The sequence below is a fragment of the Leuresthes tenuis genome, unplaced genomic scaffold (assembly GCF_036924035.1).
Source record: "Leuresthes tenuis unplaced genomic scaffold, fLeuTen1.0.hap1 SCAF_14, whole genome shotgun sequence".
Taxonomy (NCBI): Eukaryota; Metazoa; Chordata; class Actinopteri; order Atheriniformes; family Atherinopsidae; genus Leuresthes; species Leuresthes tenuis.
The window spans coordinates 22026535-22044144 of record NW_027325368.1 but is presented as its reverse complement, the minus strand read 5'-3'; the positions used below and the strand labels follow the sequence as shown (position 1 = coordinate 22044144).

Sequence of the window (17610 nt, the reverse complement as noted above, 5' to 3'; positions counted from 1 at the left end):
ATACTCTTCCAGAACGTCGACGTCTTCATTGAGCATTCGAAGTTCTGCGTTGAGGGACCACGTTGCTCTGCAATTCATCATGCCGGTAGGGAGGTGGGGTTTCAGGGGTTATGGTGAATTGCTTTTTCTTCCGGTCACAGCTAACAACAGTAAACAATGGCAACCGAGGTGGAGCAGCTGTATTTGCAGTTGGAGCTCATCAATATTGAAGAACAAATGCTTAAATTGTAAATGTTGAAGCCAGGCAACAGAGAACACGGTCTGTCTGTATGAGGCCGGGAACTGGTGAATTTACAACACTGGTTATGAATTTACAACCTGGATGAACAAATGCAGTTCAAATAATTTTGAATGTCAAAGCTTCTTCGCGTATACAGCCAGTAAGACCGGAAAAGGCAACTGCCGGAAATTACATTCTGAGCGGACCAATCACAGCCCTTACGGCCCGCGCCTACGCGACGTGTCGTTAGAATTTTTTGGAGGTGCACCACAGGCTACGGCGGATGGGTCAACGTCGACGACGTCAAAGCATAAACTACGATTTACAGCTGGGTCTGGCTCTTGAGGGTCGGGGTGTGGATGAATCTAATCCGGCCCCTCTCAGCTCTCCATTTCTCCAAACATTCTTGTACATATTCTACCTTTGCATCTGCAGTTTTGTATACATACACACCTTGTTCGGCAGAACTGTTCCAGCAAACTGCATTCAAAAGATATTATGTGCATTTGAACGTGATGTTTGACTTCACGCTCAAATGTTTGAGAGGTGACAGTGACTCGTCCTGCATGGCAAGCAGCGCTGCCTAACATCAACACTTCTGAACTATTCAAAGTGACGTGGGCGCATCTGTTTTATCCTAAACCTTCATCTACTCTCTTTTGATCTCATCTGAATACACTGCATCTGACAAACATGCAATAATTTAAACGCATATGCACAGCTCTTCATCTGTAAACTTTCAGTACTTCCATCTTGGTTTTAGAATATTTATTTTGGATTGATTGCACAAGGAGGAGTGCTTTCAGTCAGGCATAGTTTCTGCAAACATTTGGGAAGAACAAAGAAAATATGCTTTTTTAAGAGTGTGAAAGTTTTTGTGTGTGCGTGTGAGTGAGTGGCTCTATGAAGCTGGAGCCATGGAAATAACTTCAAGAGAAAAATGTTGAGCACCGCGCAAACTAAGGCCCTAATGCTGCCGATGAAAACACACACATGAGAGGACGTTTGTGTGCACGCTGAAATATGAAAATGCTTTCTGCTTCTTTTTTTTTTTCTCCAATTTGATTTGCTGTTTTTTGGTCACACGCCACTGATTTTGCACTTGAAGGAAGGGTTGATAAATGACACCAAAATGCAGCTCATCACTCACATTCACAGATGCACAATTGGCACACACTTGAATGGATGCACATATAACACACACACACACACACATATGCACGGACACTTTGCAGCAGCAGAAGGTGAGCAGACGTGGCCGGCAGAAGGAATTCATCAGACTGACGTAGCATGGACTCCGGAGCATTACTTTCATCCTTTTCCTCCTCAGTTTGACATCAGGGGATAGTCATACTTTTGTGTCTCTGTCCCTCCCTGTTAACACACTTCCTCTTTATTACTTGTCTGATAATGTAATGACAAATCCATGGGGCCAGAGTATAAGATGAAGAGTGATTTATCAGCCAGGGGTACCATATGGTGAGCATATGTTCAGAATAAAGTGCTCCAACATGACAATTGTCAAGACGTAAGATAAATGTGCAGATTTTAACCCACTGAGGTCAAAAAGGTCAAATTTGCAAAAAACTGCTGACTCTAATTGTTCCATCTGATCCTCCTCAGCCTTATTAAAGGTTTAATCCTTATTTTGAATTAAAACAAACTGCACTGTCCTTCACCGGGACAGTATATTTATCCACCGGGATGTATACTTTAATGAAACCCTGAAAAGAAAGAGTTTCATGTGGCAAGGAACAGATCGATGAATGGATTTAAATTCTTACAGTGATGCAATGGCAGTATTTTGCCAAGCTAGGCTGAAGTAAAATTATGTAAAACAAGGCTGTGAAAAATCTAAAAAACATTCCTCTGCTCTTCTCACCAAAAATTCCATCGACAAAAGTTTAAATCATACCACCGTTGTCTTTTTTGACCCCCTCTCTGAACCATTTTACAATTCCCAATAAGCTCCTTAGAGTATGGCAGTTAGAATATCTTAATGCGTACCCAGCTGCAAATATAAATGAAAAACAACTTTTTCAAGCAGCGATTTGTTTGTAAATGATTCTGAGATCTATTGTGTTACATTTCAGTAATAATGTCCTGTTGCCTCTCTTTTGCACACACACACACACGCACGCACACACACACACACACACAAAAGCAAACCCATGTTGTAATAATCAAATCCTGCTCCCTGCTACTTTCTAAAAACATTATGGGTGTTAACCTTATTTTTGGGCCAAACCAGCGCATTCTTGAACTTCAGCTGCAGCGAAGGTTTGCTTTATTCTGGCTTGTCAGTCAAACTCCGCCCCAAAGCGATGGCAAATATGTGGAGTAAAAGTTCCACATTTAAAATGAAATGTGAAAAATGTTCTTAAAGCATCAAAAATGCAGTGTAAAAACTTCATTTTACTATAAATGACTATAAAACATGATTTTGCAAAAGACAAATAACAATTTTGCTTCCAAGGGGTAAGACTTTCTTGTAATCTCTTGAGATGGCCTTGAGCAATAGTTCTCTAGGCTTTCTGGAAGCATTTAAAATTTTTCTTTGGACATTAGCTGTTTTTGACAAATTTTTCTAGTCCTTGTACCTGACCATTTTCAAAGGAATTTAATTTATCTGTTTGCTTGTCAAGCCACTTAACACTGACCTATGAAGCATGCAAGCACAAAAAAGGCATCTAACTTATGGGATAGCCGGTATTGTTTCTAATTATGTCAGACATATTGGTGAAGAGCTTAATTCAAACTGTATCTTTAGCCACTGGCAGCTTGTTACTAACACAAGTCATGTGTCGAATCTGTTGAAAATACCAAAGATAACACTGCTTGACAAACATAAAATTATATTGCCATTATTGTGAATGAAATGTGGTGTGCTTTCTGTAAAACTACGCCACCTAGTTTGTGGACAGGGTATAAGAATCCGACACACACACAGAGAGTTTTGGGAACCGTATCCCAAATAAAGCCCCAGTAAGCACCGCAAACATTACAGCAGTATATATCTTTACAGAGGAAGCTTGACAAGAGTAGGACAAAAGAAGAAGTTTCAGGCCTAAAACTAACATATATATATATCTATATATATATATATATATATATATAGATATATATATACAGCAGATTAACAGTATCTGACAGGGATGCTTAAAGAAATAGGGGGAAAATACAGAAAAAAAACATACATAGGACCTGAGAGATGCATGTGGACCTTTACTTGATCCATCTACTGTTCACTGAAGCCTCATCAGAAATGGTCTCCATGGAAGGGTGACTGTCAGAAAGCCATTCTTAAGGAAGAGAAAAGGCTGAAGTTTGCCAAATGACACAAGAAGTGGACTGAAAATCAGTGGCAGCAGGTCTTATAGAATAGACTAGACTAGAATAGAATAGACTAATAATTCATCCCCAAGTAGGGGAAATTCAAATTAGTCAAGTAGCTCAAATTTTTTTTTAATCATCATCAATAATAACTAAATAAATCATTTGAGAAGAACAGGTCAGCAGTCATTGTTAAAAAGGATTGTGGCTGTGGGGACAAAGGACCTCCTGAACCTCTCAGTCCTGCAGCGCAGTGACATGAGCCTCTCTCTGCAGCTGCTCCTCTGTCCTGCCAGGATGCTGTGGAGAGGATGTTTACTGTTCTCTCATCCACTGCTCCACCACAGCACTGGGAGGGTCTAGCCTTCTGCCTACCACAGAACCAGCCTTTTTCACCAGTTTGTCCAGGCGCCCACAGTTTTTGTCTGTAGTGCAACTCCCCCAGCAGACAACAGCATAGAACAGTGAACTCTCAATGACAGCGTGACAAAACGTGCACATCATGCCACTGCAGACACTGAAGGACCTGAGCCATCTCAGAAAGAAGAGACGGCTCTGGCCCCTCCTGTACACTGCTTCTGTGTTGGCAGACCAGTCCAGTTTATTATCCAGCAACGACAATATTATGGAGGATGAATCCTCCCCAGAGCCCGGATCTCAACATTATTGAAGCACTGTGGGATCATCTGACAGAGAACGGAACAAAAAGCAGCCTAACAAAAATTTTGAAATGTCCTTTAAGAAGCCCGGAGAGCTATTCCTGAAGTCTGCTTGAAGAAATGACAAGAAAGCTTGTCTAAGAGGGTTCAGACTGTGTTGAAGAATAAAGGCAGTCTTACCAAAATATTGACTTTCAAGCTTGTTAGAAGCTGAATCTTTTTGTTTTTGCAAAACTTATCCAATGGTGATGTTCTGATTTTCATCTACAGATGTGATGACTTCACACGGTTATGATAGTTATGACTTTCACAGAGGGCTCAGTTATACAACCCTCACCGTAGTGACAGTATCCAGAGACAAGCAAGGCTGCCTGCAGAAGGTCGCTGTTCTCGTGAGAAAACTGCTGATTTACAAGAAACAGAGTTAACCTTTAGCCCTCCTAACGATCAGTGAACAGCACTCTTGGGTGTAAGCCTTTTCTGTTCCGTTTGTTGTGTCATTTTTAAAGGAGAGGGGGAAAAAAAATAAAAATTAAATGGATAGATCTGACTCGATTTCATTTAAAGGGCATTGGTGCAGAGTTTTGCCACTAGGGGGGGTCAGGGACTGGATAAAGTACAGTCCTCTGTGTAGCCTCCATTACAAGCCTTTCGTTCATATGTTTAGTCTGAATACTTCACCCTGTGATTACATTTGTCTTATACAAAGAAACTCGATCGTGCACTAGAAGGCTTTTTCAGAAATGTTCTTGCTGAATGTTGTGATAAGGGAGATCATCACAGCCCTCCTGTGTACGCCCTCATATAAAACACGTCTGTTTGCAGATAGGCTGCTCAGCCCTCTGCTGCTTTACATTGCAAATAGCCCTGTGTTTACATTTGCTCCACAATGACAATGGTCACTATGGGAAACCTTGACTAACAACACAGGTAACCAATCAGATCTCACAGGACAGGGTGTGGGGGGGGTGGATATTCAATTCTCTGAAAAAAAAAGAAAAGAGAACTGATGAGGACTCCAGAGAAGATCAACTGGTACTCCACCCGTCACTGACTTAGCTCTGAAACAGATCCCAGGTCTGTGGGCTGTGTTTGCCAAATGTAATGAGAACAGTTTCCGTTCCTCTGTTGGATCCTCCGGACAGCTGCTGCTCTGTCACATACAGACGCAGGCTCTGAACACAAGGTAAGCACACTTCTTATTCCATTTAACAGGCCTACAATACTCTGTCGTCTAAAACTGGAAATGCTTCTAATTCCAAAAGAAAATATGAGCAAGTCTTTGAGCATCTACGTTGAATCACATGTGCTGAAGAGAAAGTGAAAGTACTTTCCAGAGACTAAGTTTCTGAGCATGGCTGTTAGATGTTGTTTAAACACTGAGGAAGAAAAAAAAGAACATCTTTAAATGATTTATTTTCAGTGACAGCTGAAGTGCTCACACATACACGCACGCGGGGGAGGTTGTAAAAACCTGTTTCTGAACAGCGAACACCTCCACCGAAACTCCCATTCTCAGTCTCCCGCTCTGCACACACACTCACACACATAAACCATATTTTACTGCGTTCGTCTAACAAGGCCCGGTTACCCCAAGCAACAAGAAGGGCTTATCAGCTGCTCTCTCACTTTGCCATACTGTTATCAGCCTGGCCTAGTTCACACATGCACACACACACTCTGCTTATTTCTGTTAAAAACAGCCGTGCTCTTTCTATCGCAGTCTCTCTCTCTTTCACACACACACACACACACACACACACACACACACAGGCAAACTGGGGAATGAATGTTATGGGGGGCTTATCAGTGTCCTCAGGGGCCTGGCAGCCACTTCACAGTCTCAGATCCCAGTGCCGGGGCCATAGAGACAAACCTATGTGACCAGACTGCAGATGAACAAAGACTCCATAGTTAGAGAGTCCTCTATAGACGCAGCAGCCTGCAGGTCACACTAACAATGAACATCTGCACATGGCACAGTGGTTTGCAGCGGCGGCTGCCATTCAAAGGAGAGACAAATGACACAGACACGAGTGTCCTGTTCGGTTGTAATGCTGTGCCAGCGCAGACTTACACTCCTGTTTACAGATGTAAAAAGATAAAAATGGAAGCTGTGTCCCTCGTGTCCCACAATGGAAGTTATGTTGAATACAAAGCCAAAGAGAATGCATCGATTCGTAAATCATTTAAACTCTACATTAAAAAGAAAAGTTCAAACAGTTTAGAATAACCTGAGAATGATTCTTCTGTTGATGCTCCCTTTGCATTTTGGACAAGAACACGTTTACCACTTTGAAGCATCACCTGCTCTTTAAATGTTTGGAAACTAAGAAAGCCAACTGGTGTAGTTTTCACTGGTGAAAGGTTTTCCCATTTTAGAGCTTTAGTAGCTTATAGGCTGTGATCTTTTACTCTTTATGTTCATTTCATAAAAACATCATATTCTCAGTGGGTGACAAATCCAGACTGCACACAGGCAAACTGAGCAGCCAGACCCCTTGTTACTTACACACCCGTGCTGCTGTAATACATACAGAATGTGGCTTGCCTTTGGCTTGCTGAAAACAAGCAAGGCCTCCTTGAGAAAGATGTCAGTTAAATGACGCATCGTATTGCTCCAAAAGCTGGATTTATCCTGCAGCAGTGGCAGTGCCTTCACAGATGTGTGTGTCACCCGTGTTGGTTGCACCACCCCCCATGCCATCAAAGAAGCTGACTTTTAAACTGTGTGCTGATAAAAAACTAAAAAAAAAAAAAACAGGATGTTCCTTGACTTTTTAGCCGAGAGGATGCGGAGTCTATGATTTCCAAAAAAGCATTTCAATTTTGACTCGTCAGACAATGGGACAGTTTTTAGCTGATTTCCTAAGGAAATTCTGAAAAACAGTGAAAACAGGCAAAGTGCCACATGATTCAGGCAACATCCTCAGACTTCCTCTCTAAAATATCTCAACTTTCCTTGAATGTTAACCGGCAACGCAAACTTTTATTCATACAGTGTTCTCTTCAGCTCTATTCTTTCCAAAAACAAGTTTTTCACACAGTGCGCAATAAAGAAATGACACATTTTTCACAAAAATCTTTCTCTCTTGGGAGTCAGACGCCCTCCGTGTCACTCTTTTCTTGGTGAAATCATTGAGAGCCAAACAACTGGGAGCATAAGGGGAAGCTGAAAATGAAAAGGCCACAGCTGGCAGAGATGTTGGCAGTGTTTTGGCACACAAAGTCAGGAAGCGGTTCCTCCTAACTGAGCTGTGCTTCCTGTGATAACTGACCCAAACATGTTGTGCCTCTATCTCTCTCTCACACACGCGCGCACACACACACACAAGCACACAAAAAAACAGGAACTGTGAGCCTGCCGAGGCAACCGAGGGTTTAACTAATGGGTTTAAAATGTAGGAGCTATGAGAGAGATTACGATTAATTCCTTGGAAGCGATTAGTTCACAGAGCAACATCTATTGCACACAAAGTGTAATCTTCAGAACAAAGAGGGCTGAAGGTAAGTGCAGGTGTGGCAACAATGTTTACAGCTTACATTTGTGAGGTTGTGACAGTTGTGAGGGGGGGGGCAGCTGTCTACCAGCATGAGATGAGACAGAATTCAGTCAGATTGATCAGACAAGGAGGACAGAGGAGCAGGGACAGTCAATCAGGCGGGGAAATAAGGAGGCTGTGCAATTCAAAGGGACGAAGAATGTCGTGGCGACCAGAGGACAAGAGAGGAGGGACAGGAAAAGAAAACAAGATAGGCTATGGGGAGAGAAAACTTTGGTGTAACAAAGAGGAGCTGGCTGGCATTATAGTTGTGTCCTGGGCGCCCCCTTCACAGTCATGTTGGGAGGAATGTGCACGTAACGGCCCTGAAACCACGAACACTGAGCAAAGAAGCGATGTTTCAAGTTCAACACCAGCTGCCCCCCCTCCTCATACCACCCACTCACCGACACAAACGCATGCACACACACTGAGCTGCAAACACTTCCTTCCTGTTGCTGGTTTAGCCCAGTTTAGACGCACGATAAGAGCTAAAGAATGAGATGTGTAAAAGAGGGACACGGACTGCTGTTTTCGTTTTCTTTTCAGAGCAGATTGATCTCATTTCTTTAGAAATCTCAACTCTCCATCGGGTTGTTTTCACTGTCTGCAGGTGCGGCCCCCACAGTCTGCTTTCCCTCCAACGGCTCTCAGCTCCCGTCACACTTTGTCCCTCGTGTCTCTCTCTGCTCTTCTCTGGCAGGTTTCATCAGACCACAGGACAGTTTAGCAGCCCCCACTTCCTCATCTAGATTTGAAGCAGAGCGAGCGACCATGAGTTTCCTGTGACGCCACTGTGTCTCTGGTCAATTAGTACACTCGCATCCCTCCTCCACTGCTGAGCTGTCGAGTCTACTGCTGCTCATCGGGAGGATCTCTGTAGGAAACTGGATCAGCTCGCCTTCAACGACACCTCAGACCCGTTTAGTTATTAACAGTCGGCACAGAAAAGCTGTGATGCCGTTTTCAAGAGGTTAAACAGTGTGTGTTCGGGATATACAGCCATGCTACAGCAATCGGAGCTCATCTTTGAATATGCCAGTGACCACTTCAACTTGTCACAGGTGAGTCACCATGATGCCATGCTGGTGTTTTTCTCTCTGCTTGTTTGTGCTGAAGCAGAGCAGCCTAACTGGGAATCTTACACACTGTAACCTGCTCATCTCATTTCTTGACATTTTGTGTGTTAAAGATGGGGGTTCACCCAGAATACCCTGCAGTGATTGTGGAGCAGGTCCCCCATACACACCTGCTGACATACACAGGTCTATCGCATGAACAGTCACACCATGAGGATCACCAGCAGCTGCTTAAAGGTCAACACACGCGCACGTACTCCAGCCGCACTTCACCTGTCACGTTCACACTTCATGATATAAATTCCTCTGCCGTCTGCCACTCTGCGCTAATGCTTTCTAACAGTGTAACCTTTGTTCAGAGAGAGACGACAGTCTAGGAAAATTTGAAGTCAGAAAGATACAACTGCTGTGTAGGAGAGCCTTGCGCTGCACATGCGCAGTCGCAACCATCGCACATGGACCGCCCTCTGCAAAAATTCAGGAAGTGAAACAAAACATTCCTGGCGTGCTCCTCTGTGAAAAAACTGTTAACGAATCACATAAGGATGTAGACGTGGTCAAGTTGGGCTACAGCACAAATATCCTTAGCCTGTTCCTCACCAGTGCTGGGAATTAAAAAGTAAGTCACGTCGCCGTGTCGGGCTGTGTGTTCGCGGTGGTTGGAGGAGGTAGCAGAAGTTGAGCACGGTGAGGCTCGGTTAACTTAGCTAACGGTAACAGCTGGTAAAAGCGGCGGTCGTTGACATTTCACTTTGGAATTACATCCTCAACAACCCGCCTCCTGTGCTTCATAAAACGTGGTCGCTGGTTTTGACAGGCTGCTGTCTGCTTTTGTCGTCGGCAGAACATATGAGAGTTAACGATGGGCAGTGTGGCAGTTAGCTAGCTGTTTTTTCTCCTCTATTAAGCTCAGTGCCTCACAGCCTACTCACCTCTCATAGAGAGATGCGCACAAAACAATAGTCCCCCTTCACTAATATTTTCGCCCCCTAACATTCATGTGGGAATATTTATGTTGTTTGCCTGGATTTACCACCAGTAAAACAGCAGTTCATTGCCACTCTGGAGCTTCTGTGGAGGCATTAGTTGTATTTTAATTGGTAAAAAAATATGTCAGAGATTCAAAGATTGATGCGCGCTGTGATGCAGTTTAGTGACTGACTCTAAGAGTCATAATGTGTAATTATACTTTGGGACAGTTGATTCACACCATGCGAGGTCATCAATTCGGGATGTTATAAGGGTCAGTTCATTAAACACATAGACTCATGAAAAGCACCTGTCTCTTAGGCCTTAGCTTATTCAAGTGCAGGTACAGATAGACTTTATTTACAGTGCTCCTCACAGCCCCGAGAATAATAATGTTGATGTTAAAGAAATGAGGAAAAAAACCTACAAAATAAATGCAAATTAACGAAATAGAAGGTGTAAAACTAGGCAGAGTGAAGTGCATATTTTCTTATATATCCACTGTGTATAAAATGTTTTGCGTATAATAGCAGCATTGTATATTTAATGTAACCAAGGAGAATGTGGGCGGATAAATGGTCATAATGAAGTTTTCCATCTGCAATACACTCCAGATTTGCATTAGCATGCAGTATCCTGTATAATTCTTTAGCCACCTCTTTATATGTATATACAGTATGTATGTGTGTATAAAAAACAGGAAATAGTCATTTATTTTGATATGTGTGAATATAAATGAAATATAGTGTAGAAGTCATACCTCACCCTGTTTCCCATCCTCAGGAATGGCTTCGTGACAGCCACCCTTCCATGTTTATATGCTGTGGATGGTGGTTTTTTTTTTTCTTGGCCTGTTATGTCTTCGTGTGTCCTCTACTTGTCCAGTTTCCTCCAATATTTCTAAGGACACACTGCACACCATGCTGAGATATACCAAGTTTTTGGCTAACAGCTCTTTGAGAATCACCTTGTGTGTGCAAAAACACTATTTGCGCTATTTTGTCTGTCAAACTGAGTTATCTTTGGTGAACTTTTCTTGTAGATACAACTAAAGAATCGGGAGCAAATGATGCGTCTGTGTGACAGGCTGCTAGTAACAAAGTGCCTTAGGTTTTTGTTAAACGTTGGTCCGTTGCCATGTTTTCCTGTTATGTTCAGTCACAACACTGTTGCTGTTTAGATGCTTGATTCAAAGATAAGCTTTAAGTGGCTCAACAAACACATTGTACAATGGATGCAAACTGACCAAAACCTGTATGGCAATGATGTCTATAATTAAGGAGTACAAAGACAGGTATTTTCGGCAAGACAAGTGGTCTGCTTATCAGAGTATTGTGGACTCATTTGTGTGGAGAGAATTGCTATTGAATTATTAAAAGCCTTGTATAAATCTTGAGGACCACAAATGAAGTCAGTTGTAGTTGATGGCTTTAGCAGCCTCAGTCTGCAGTCCGGAGTATTTTTTTTGTTGTAACTTTGCTGAACCCGCCCCTCGGATCTCGAGTGATTCTCTCGTGTAATATTCCTGTTGTCCTCCTCCACCTTCCCAAAGTGTTTTTATATGCTCCTCCCTCCTCTGTTGTCTGTAGTGGAGCTATGTGAGAGTGGAGAGGAAGAGACCATGGAGACACTTGTTGCCGCTGACTCCCTTCTTAACATGGACTGTGCTGACACCCTTTCCCTGGAACAACATTACTGTAAGCCCATGTACACTAACACTACTCACACGTACCTTCGAGTAATGATCCCCCCCCCAGCTTTCTGGTGTAAGAGTGGTTGTGGTTGTGACTGTGATATTATTTTTAGACCTCATGGTCACAGCGCTGTTCTCTTTCATTAAATCTGTTTATGTCCCCTTGCAGCCCAGGCCTTCTTACCATCGCTGGTTGATGTCATCACTACTCCAGTTACCCAGGTTACCGTGTCAGCCGAGGGGGTTGTGGGAGCTGTTGACCAGCCACAATGGCACTCGTTGCACACAGAGAAGCGTACAGCACAGCTGCAGTCCAAAAAGAGAGGTCAGTTGTGGTTTTTTTAGGATTTTACATGTTACAATGTTTGTGAATTATACATATGTATTCTTTTAAAAAAAACAAGGTAATTTATTTTTATATTCTTCTTTCTGTGTATGCAGGTAGAAAACCTAGACATCAGAGGGCAGAGTCTCCCACACCAAATATTACAGTAAAGAAGGACAAATACAACAAAGGTATTGCCAGACAAAACAAACCCCATGCTGTATTTTACACATAGATGGCACATTTATACTGCTAGAGATGTGATTTGCTGCATTTTCTACCACTTTGGTCTGATTGATTTGAGGGTAAGGAAAGCGATTGCCTGAAAAAAGCTACTTCTGCTCCACTATTAAGCCTCTACACAGAGACACTCGTTTAAATACCACAGGTTTAGGTACAGAAACACTTTGCCACTGACATCATTTTTGTTATTTTGGCTTTTTATGAGAGCATAATTAGGTCACAGGTAAAAATAAATATTTTCAGGTTTAAATGTCAGGTTCTTAGGTTTAGTTTGAGGTAAGGTGCACCAAGAATGGACGACATGATTAGAATTGGCAGCTCATTGTGTAGAATGCCCTTTTCACGGTGCTCAAATGTAATTGGGTAAATACAAATAACTACATAAAATGCTCATTTCTAGTCATTTGGTGAAATAAAGACAGATAATACCTTATTTAGAGGCTGTATTGTCTATGCCCCGTTCTTTCCCATCATATGGATATACGCGGATCTCGAGTGATCTAAATAGCGTCCGAAGGACGCTGACTTTAACCAAACTGTTATCATTGAGTTGATGAACGTATTTTATGCCAGAAATAAGGTTGTGGTTTTAAAAAAACCGAACTTCCCCTTTAAGGTGTATAAAGGTCTACATAATGCGACTAACAACAGAATACTCTACAATGCTCAACTCAATGGTTACTTTTTCCAAAAAATGACCTTATTCACATTACGGTAATCAGAAAATATTATTCTTAGCCAGAATAAGTAATCTTATCTTAATAAATAATCTTCATCAAATTATTATCAGAATATTGCTGAGCATGTAAATGGTTTAAAAAAATAGTTTTGATCTTGGTTTGTTTGTGGGCTCTTCCGGAGAATATTGAACTTTTTTTATCATCAAAAACTCCTGGGTTGTTTGGGGTCGTTGTCCATCTGTATTGTGATCCTTCACATCAGCTTTGCTGCATTTGGCTGAATCTGATTAGACATTACATCATCTGTCAGCTCTTGCACCCGATCTCCATTAGAAGCCTTGCATGGCCATGCCATCGCTCTGCTGTCATGTGTTTCACAGTGGATGTTGTATGCTTTAGATCATGAGCCTTTCAAAGCCTGTGTTTTTATTTTTGGCATTGCTCTGGTACAGATTAAACTTGGTTTCATATGACCTAAAATGCAGTTCTGTGGACGGTCAGTCCAGACCAGCCTTTTTTTTTTTTTTTAATCTTGTGGTAAAACCTCTGTATTTTCTTTAGTTAAGACTTCTCTCAATAATAACATGTCTTCCTCCTGGAAAGTGTCATATAATGGGACTTTTGCCTATACTATGCAAAGCAGCCTGTTATCATCCACACAGAAACCATTTCATGTTGAGCTCGCCTGTGTTCCTCTTTCTCAGTGTGCACCAAACTGTTGATGGTCACCCACAATGCTCCAGTTCCCTTTTCTGTTTTTTTCATTTTCACAGAGAACTTGCTTTGTTTCATGAGCTTCCAAATGTGCAGGGCACACTTTGAATCAATGCCTTTTTTACCTTCTCCCTTTTGATGAAGAAACAGCCTTTGGGTCAGTTGACCAGTTATATTTGAGCCCTCAAAAAGAGGGTTCTACAGTATGAGGAGCCGTAACTTTCTCTTTCTCTTTCTCTTTAAATGCTAATACAGTCAATTTAAAGCTGAAAGTCTGCAATTTAAACACACATTCTGTATGTGGCAAATAAACTAAATATTTTCACACTTACAAGATTGGTAATCAGTTTACTGTTACAAAGTAAGATAAAAGAGTGCTAACACATTTACTGTAAAGAACCAAAAGCATTATATGATTTGATGTTATGCAGAGCTAACAGCTGGGCTCCTGCTTGCAGCAACTGTGGACTCTGAACATGTTCCACACCAACGTTTTTTAACTCCAGGGATTTTTGTCGTTGTCTGTTCTTTTCCCGTCACGCTTCGTGTGTTTGTGCTTCAGGAGGAAACACGCTCTACCTTTGGCAGTTCCTGATGGAGTTGCTGCAGGACAGACAGGTTTGTCCCCGCTACATCAAATGGACTGATCCGCAGGCCGGGATCTTCAAGCTGGTCAACTCAAAAGCCGTGGCGAGGCTCTGGGGCAAACACAAAAACAAACCAGATATGAACTATGAGACCATGGGAAGAGCACTCAGGTACTACTGCCTTCAAATGGGAAGTAATGTTGTCGGACATTTTTTGGTCTGCACTTTGGTTAAAAAAAAAACTTTAAAAAAACAGATCTGGGCCCTGCTTTTTAATGAGTAAGTGTTCATATATTCTTTAGTGGTTTCACAATGTAGAACTTTAGGGCAAACTCTGTTCATGCAGTTTGCACAATAAGAGTAGATTATTTAAAATGTTGAAGCATTTTAAAATGGTTGTCGGCCCACACGGTGGGACTGAGAGCGAGCTGCCAGCTGCCTCACATCTGGTTAACTTGTTGTCAGAGTTCCGCTGTTAGTTTCAGAGCCGCTGTGTGAAATGTTACGGTCAGTTAAACGTGTGTTTCTGTAAAGAAAAATGAGCTCTGCCCACTCTTGTAGCCACAACTGTAGCATCCCTGTTGAAAATTAGCATATGCACCCGGGCGTTCTGTTCCCATATATGCTGATCATACCCTGATGAGTCATTTGAAGAGGACTGAATCGTGATTAAACACATTACCATTGCACTCAAGAGCCAGACGTTAGCGGGTGGTAGTGGTACCGACAAGTAGGGCCGAGGGGGTGGGTTGAGATTAGGCCTTAGTTCTGAGATGCATTTAAGAAGCAGGGCCCAGATAATCTGGTATTCCTGTTTCTTCGATTCTGATTGAATTTGATGTTTGATTTGTTTGTTGATGGGAAACCCTTGTATTCATGCAGGTACTACTACCAGAGGGGCATACTGAATAAGGTTGAAGGCCAGCGCCTTGTTTACCAGTTCACCTCTCTTCCCAAAGACATGATCTATATCACAGACGGAGATGGCACCAAAGAGGAAGATGACGATCATGACAACAGCGGTAATGATGATGGTGTGAGTGAGGACTCTGACAGTACGATGTCTAGCGGCCAGTCCGACGAGGAGGTAGATTTTCACCCGCCGCAAAAGAAAACGTCATTGGTTTCATTCCGAGCGGCGCCCACGCAGCGTACCAAATCAGCTCCCAAGCCCTCAGCTCACCGTGACACCGTGCTGCGACCCACCAGCACCAGCTTGATTCAGGAGCAGCATTTGCCCATTGTGTCTGCTGAGATGCTGCGGACACTCCAGAACCTGCAGAAGGTCCAGTCTCTGCAGCCCGCCGGGCATGCATCTGTCTTTAAGACGGCACAGCTGCTGGGGAGTCTGTGTGAGCGACAGGCTGCTACTGAGGTGGCTGCAGACAGCGAAAGTGCTCTGGAGGGGTCCGACGAAAAGCCACACGCAGGACAGAAAACTCCACAGCTGGTGCCTCTAACAAGCTCTGACCAATAGAAAACACCAACAACGTCAACTTACCCTCAAACGCATGCATGCCCACACTCCGCTGACTCAGGACCACTTACAAAGCTGCACTTTGCTGCAGAAACATCTGAACGCCAGTGATATATATTTTTTTTATATGTGCAAGGAGAGGGAGTTTTGATCTAGATTTGATTTTCAGTGTCAAAACATGTCATACATCAGATACGAGCAACTCTAGATCAGTGCTTCTTTATGACCGCTTGGTTTGGAAGATATTATCAGGAACCAAAACACTGCAGTTTAGCTTAAAGTAAAGGCAGACTATGAAAATGTGTATCCTTTAATTCAACCTCTGCTACTATTTGTATCCATGAATTATACAAGACACCAAAGAAAGACATGCACTGGAATCTACAGCCTCTCTGCACCTTTTGCTTGCACTTCGGCTCCCGTGTCATGGAGCCATTAGTCTTATGAGCGCACCTCCTCTGCCTTTACTCTCGCCCTCCTCCACTTTGTTTTGTTTTATGTACGATCACATGCTGAATCATTCCTTTGCCTTGAAAGTGGCTTTGCACTAAAAAAAATTTTCCCCCTGCTGTACGTCTCTTCTCTAAGTGCCTAAAGGTCTGAGTCCTGCCCCTGCTTCATCTATTCCTGATAATCCCGAGACTATTGAGGGAAAACATTCCATTTTGTTGTTATATTTTTTAAGAGTAATGAATTATGTTTGTATTGTGAAATGTTGAAAACAAGGGAACACTGTTGTCTCTAGAATAGTAGTTGTGCACTGCTGCTGTTTAATGTCTGTGTGTCTTCACATCGGGTCTTTCCTTTCTTGACAATCAATGATAATTTTGTATCGTGACTATTTAGCCTTTTCTGCAACGCACACAGTCTGTTTAGTTATTGCACGTATATTAAGTCATATATACGCAACTCTAAAGCCTTGATATCTACATGTGTTGTGTGTGATATACTGTACGTGTGAAAGTGTCTGAGCTCTGTTGCCATTTTCTCCCTCAGGTTCATGAACTGTTTTTGTGCTGCAGAGACCATATACCTTATGCAAGGAGTAAACGGCTGGCTCTTAATAATGAAGTAATTAGTTCAGTGTTTACTCTTCCGCTGGTCTTAATCGAGCCCCAGAAAGTCAGCCAGACTGTACGAATTAGGCTGGATTCTGCCGGGCTAAACTCGGTTAAGACATGCTTATACAGTGACTGTGCCTTTGCCCGCAGGGAGCCCCTATGCAAAACTGTTCTCACTTTATTAAACCATTTATCTTAAACCCCCCCCCCCCCCCCCCCCCCACACACACACACACACTTTGCTTAATCTGATTGTCTCTTGATGCCGTTTTACTGTTTTGGGTGAATTTGTAGCCGAGGGAAAGGCCACGCCGTTGCCTTGTTTTTGGTATGCTTGCTTTCACGCAGCCTATGTTGTATGAAATAAATAACATTTTTTCTGTGTGAAATTCATCAGTACTTTTTTTTTTTCCGAGTCAGTCGTGTTTTTCATTTATTGTGAACATTTGGAAACAATTTTCTCTGGGCTTTCCCAAAGTGTTTCAAAGTGTTTTTTTTTCCTTTGGACATTGGCTGTTTGCAGGTTAATTTGGCTCCTTTGTGCGGCCGTTAGAAAGTAAAAGTTGTATTCCAGACAGTAGCAGGTTTAAGAATGTGCAGCTTTTCTTTGTTTTAAGACATGAACAGTCAAAGCTGTGCGAAAGTGTTGAGTCACCTGATTTTATTTATTTTTTTTACTGTATTCCAACCAGACCTTGTAATCTTTAAAAATGGTCATGAGCAATAGTTCTCCTGGTCTACTTATGGTCTTTTAGACTTTCTTACAACATTTTCCCTTCATTTTCAGTCCAGTCCTTGTACCTGAATATTCTTAGAGGAATGTGCTTTTGTTTGTTAAGCTACCAAATAATGGGTTAGGAATCGTTCAAGCATTAAAAAGGCACTTAACTCAAGAGATGAACCAGTATTGCCTCGACACATAACGGGCAACTTAGCAAAGAAACTAGCCTACTGAAAATTGTATCTTGAGGGACTTTCCTAGCAGCCTGTTACACAGGCACATCATTTGTTTTCTTTAGTTGTATTGA

The 17610-nt window shown here is 42.4% G+C and overlaps 1 protein-coding gene across 4 annotated transcripts; it reads left to right on the top strand.

The window, feature by feature from the left end:
- The first annotated feature begins 5290 nt into the window (after positions 1–5290).
- On the top strand, positions 5291–16981 carry LOC140268373 (ETS-related transcription factor Elf-1-like). 4 transcript variants are annotated; one of them, XM_072363192.1, is made up of 8 exons: positions 5291–5398; positions 8458–8818; positions 8947–9070; positions 11392–11499; positions 11665–11820; positions 11937–12011; positions 14020–14215; positions 14927–16981. In XM_072363192.1, exons 2-8 carry the CDS (start codon positions 8759–8761, stop codon positions 15519–15521), a joined length of 1314 nt encoding a protein of 437 aa, XP_072219293.1. In that variant the 5' UTR covers positions 5291–5398; positions 8458–8758; the 3' UTR covers positions 15522–16981. The 4 variants fall into 4 exon arrangements, with proteins under 4 accessions (XP_072219293.1, XP_072219291.1, XP_072219292.1 ...); XM_072363190.1 differs by having other exon boundaries at positions 8368–8818; XM_072363191.1 differs by lacking the exon at positions 5291–5398 and having other exon boundaries at positions 8185–8818.
- Positions 16982–17610: the final 629 nt, after the last annotated feature.

Coding starts and splice junctions, on each gene's coding strand:
- LOC140268373 (XM_072363192.1), top strand. CDS start 8,759: ATGCTACAGCAATCGGAGCTCATCTTTGAATATGCCAGTGACCACTTC. Junction 8,819..8,946: donor ACCACTTCAACTTGTCACAG/GTGAGTCACCAT, acceptor TGTGTGTTAAAG/ATGGGGGTTCACCCAGAATA. Junction 11,500..11,664: donor TTCCCTGGAACAACATTACT/GTAAGCCCATGT, acceptor GTCCCCTTGCAG/CCCAGGCCTTCTTACCATCG.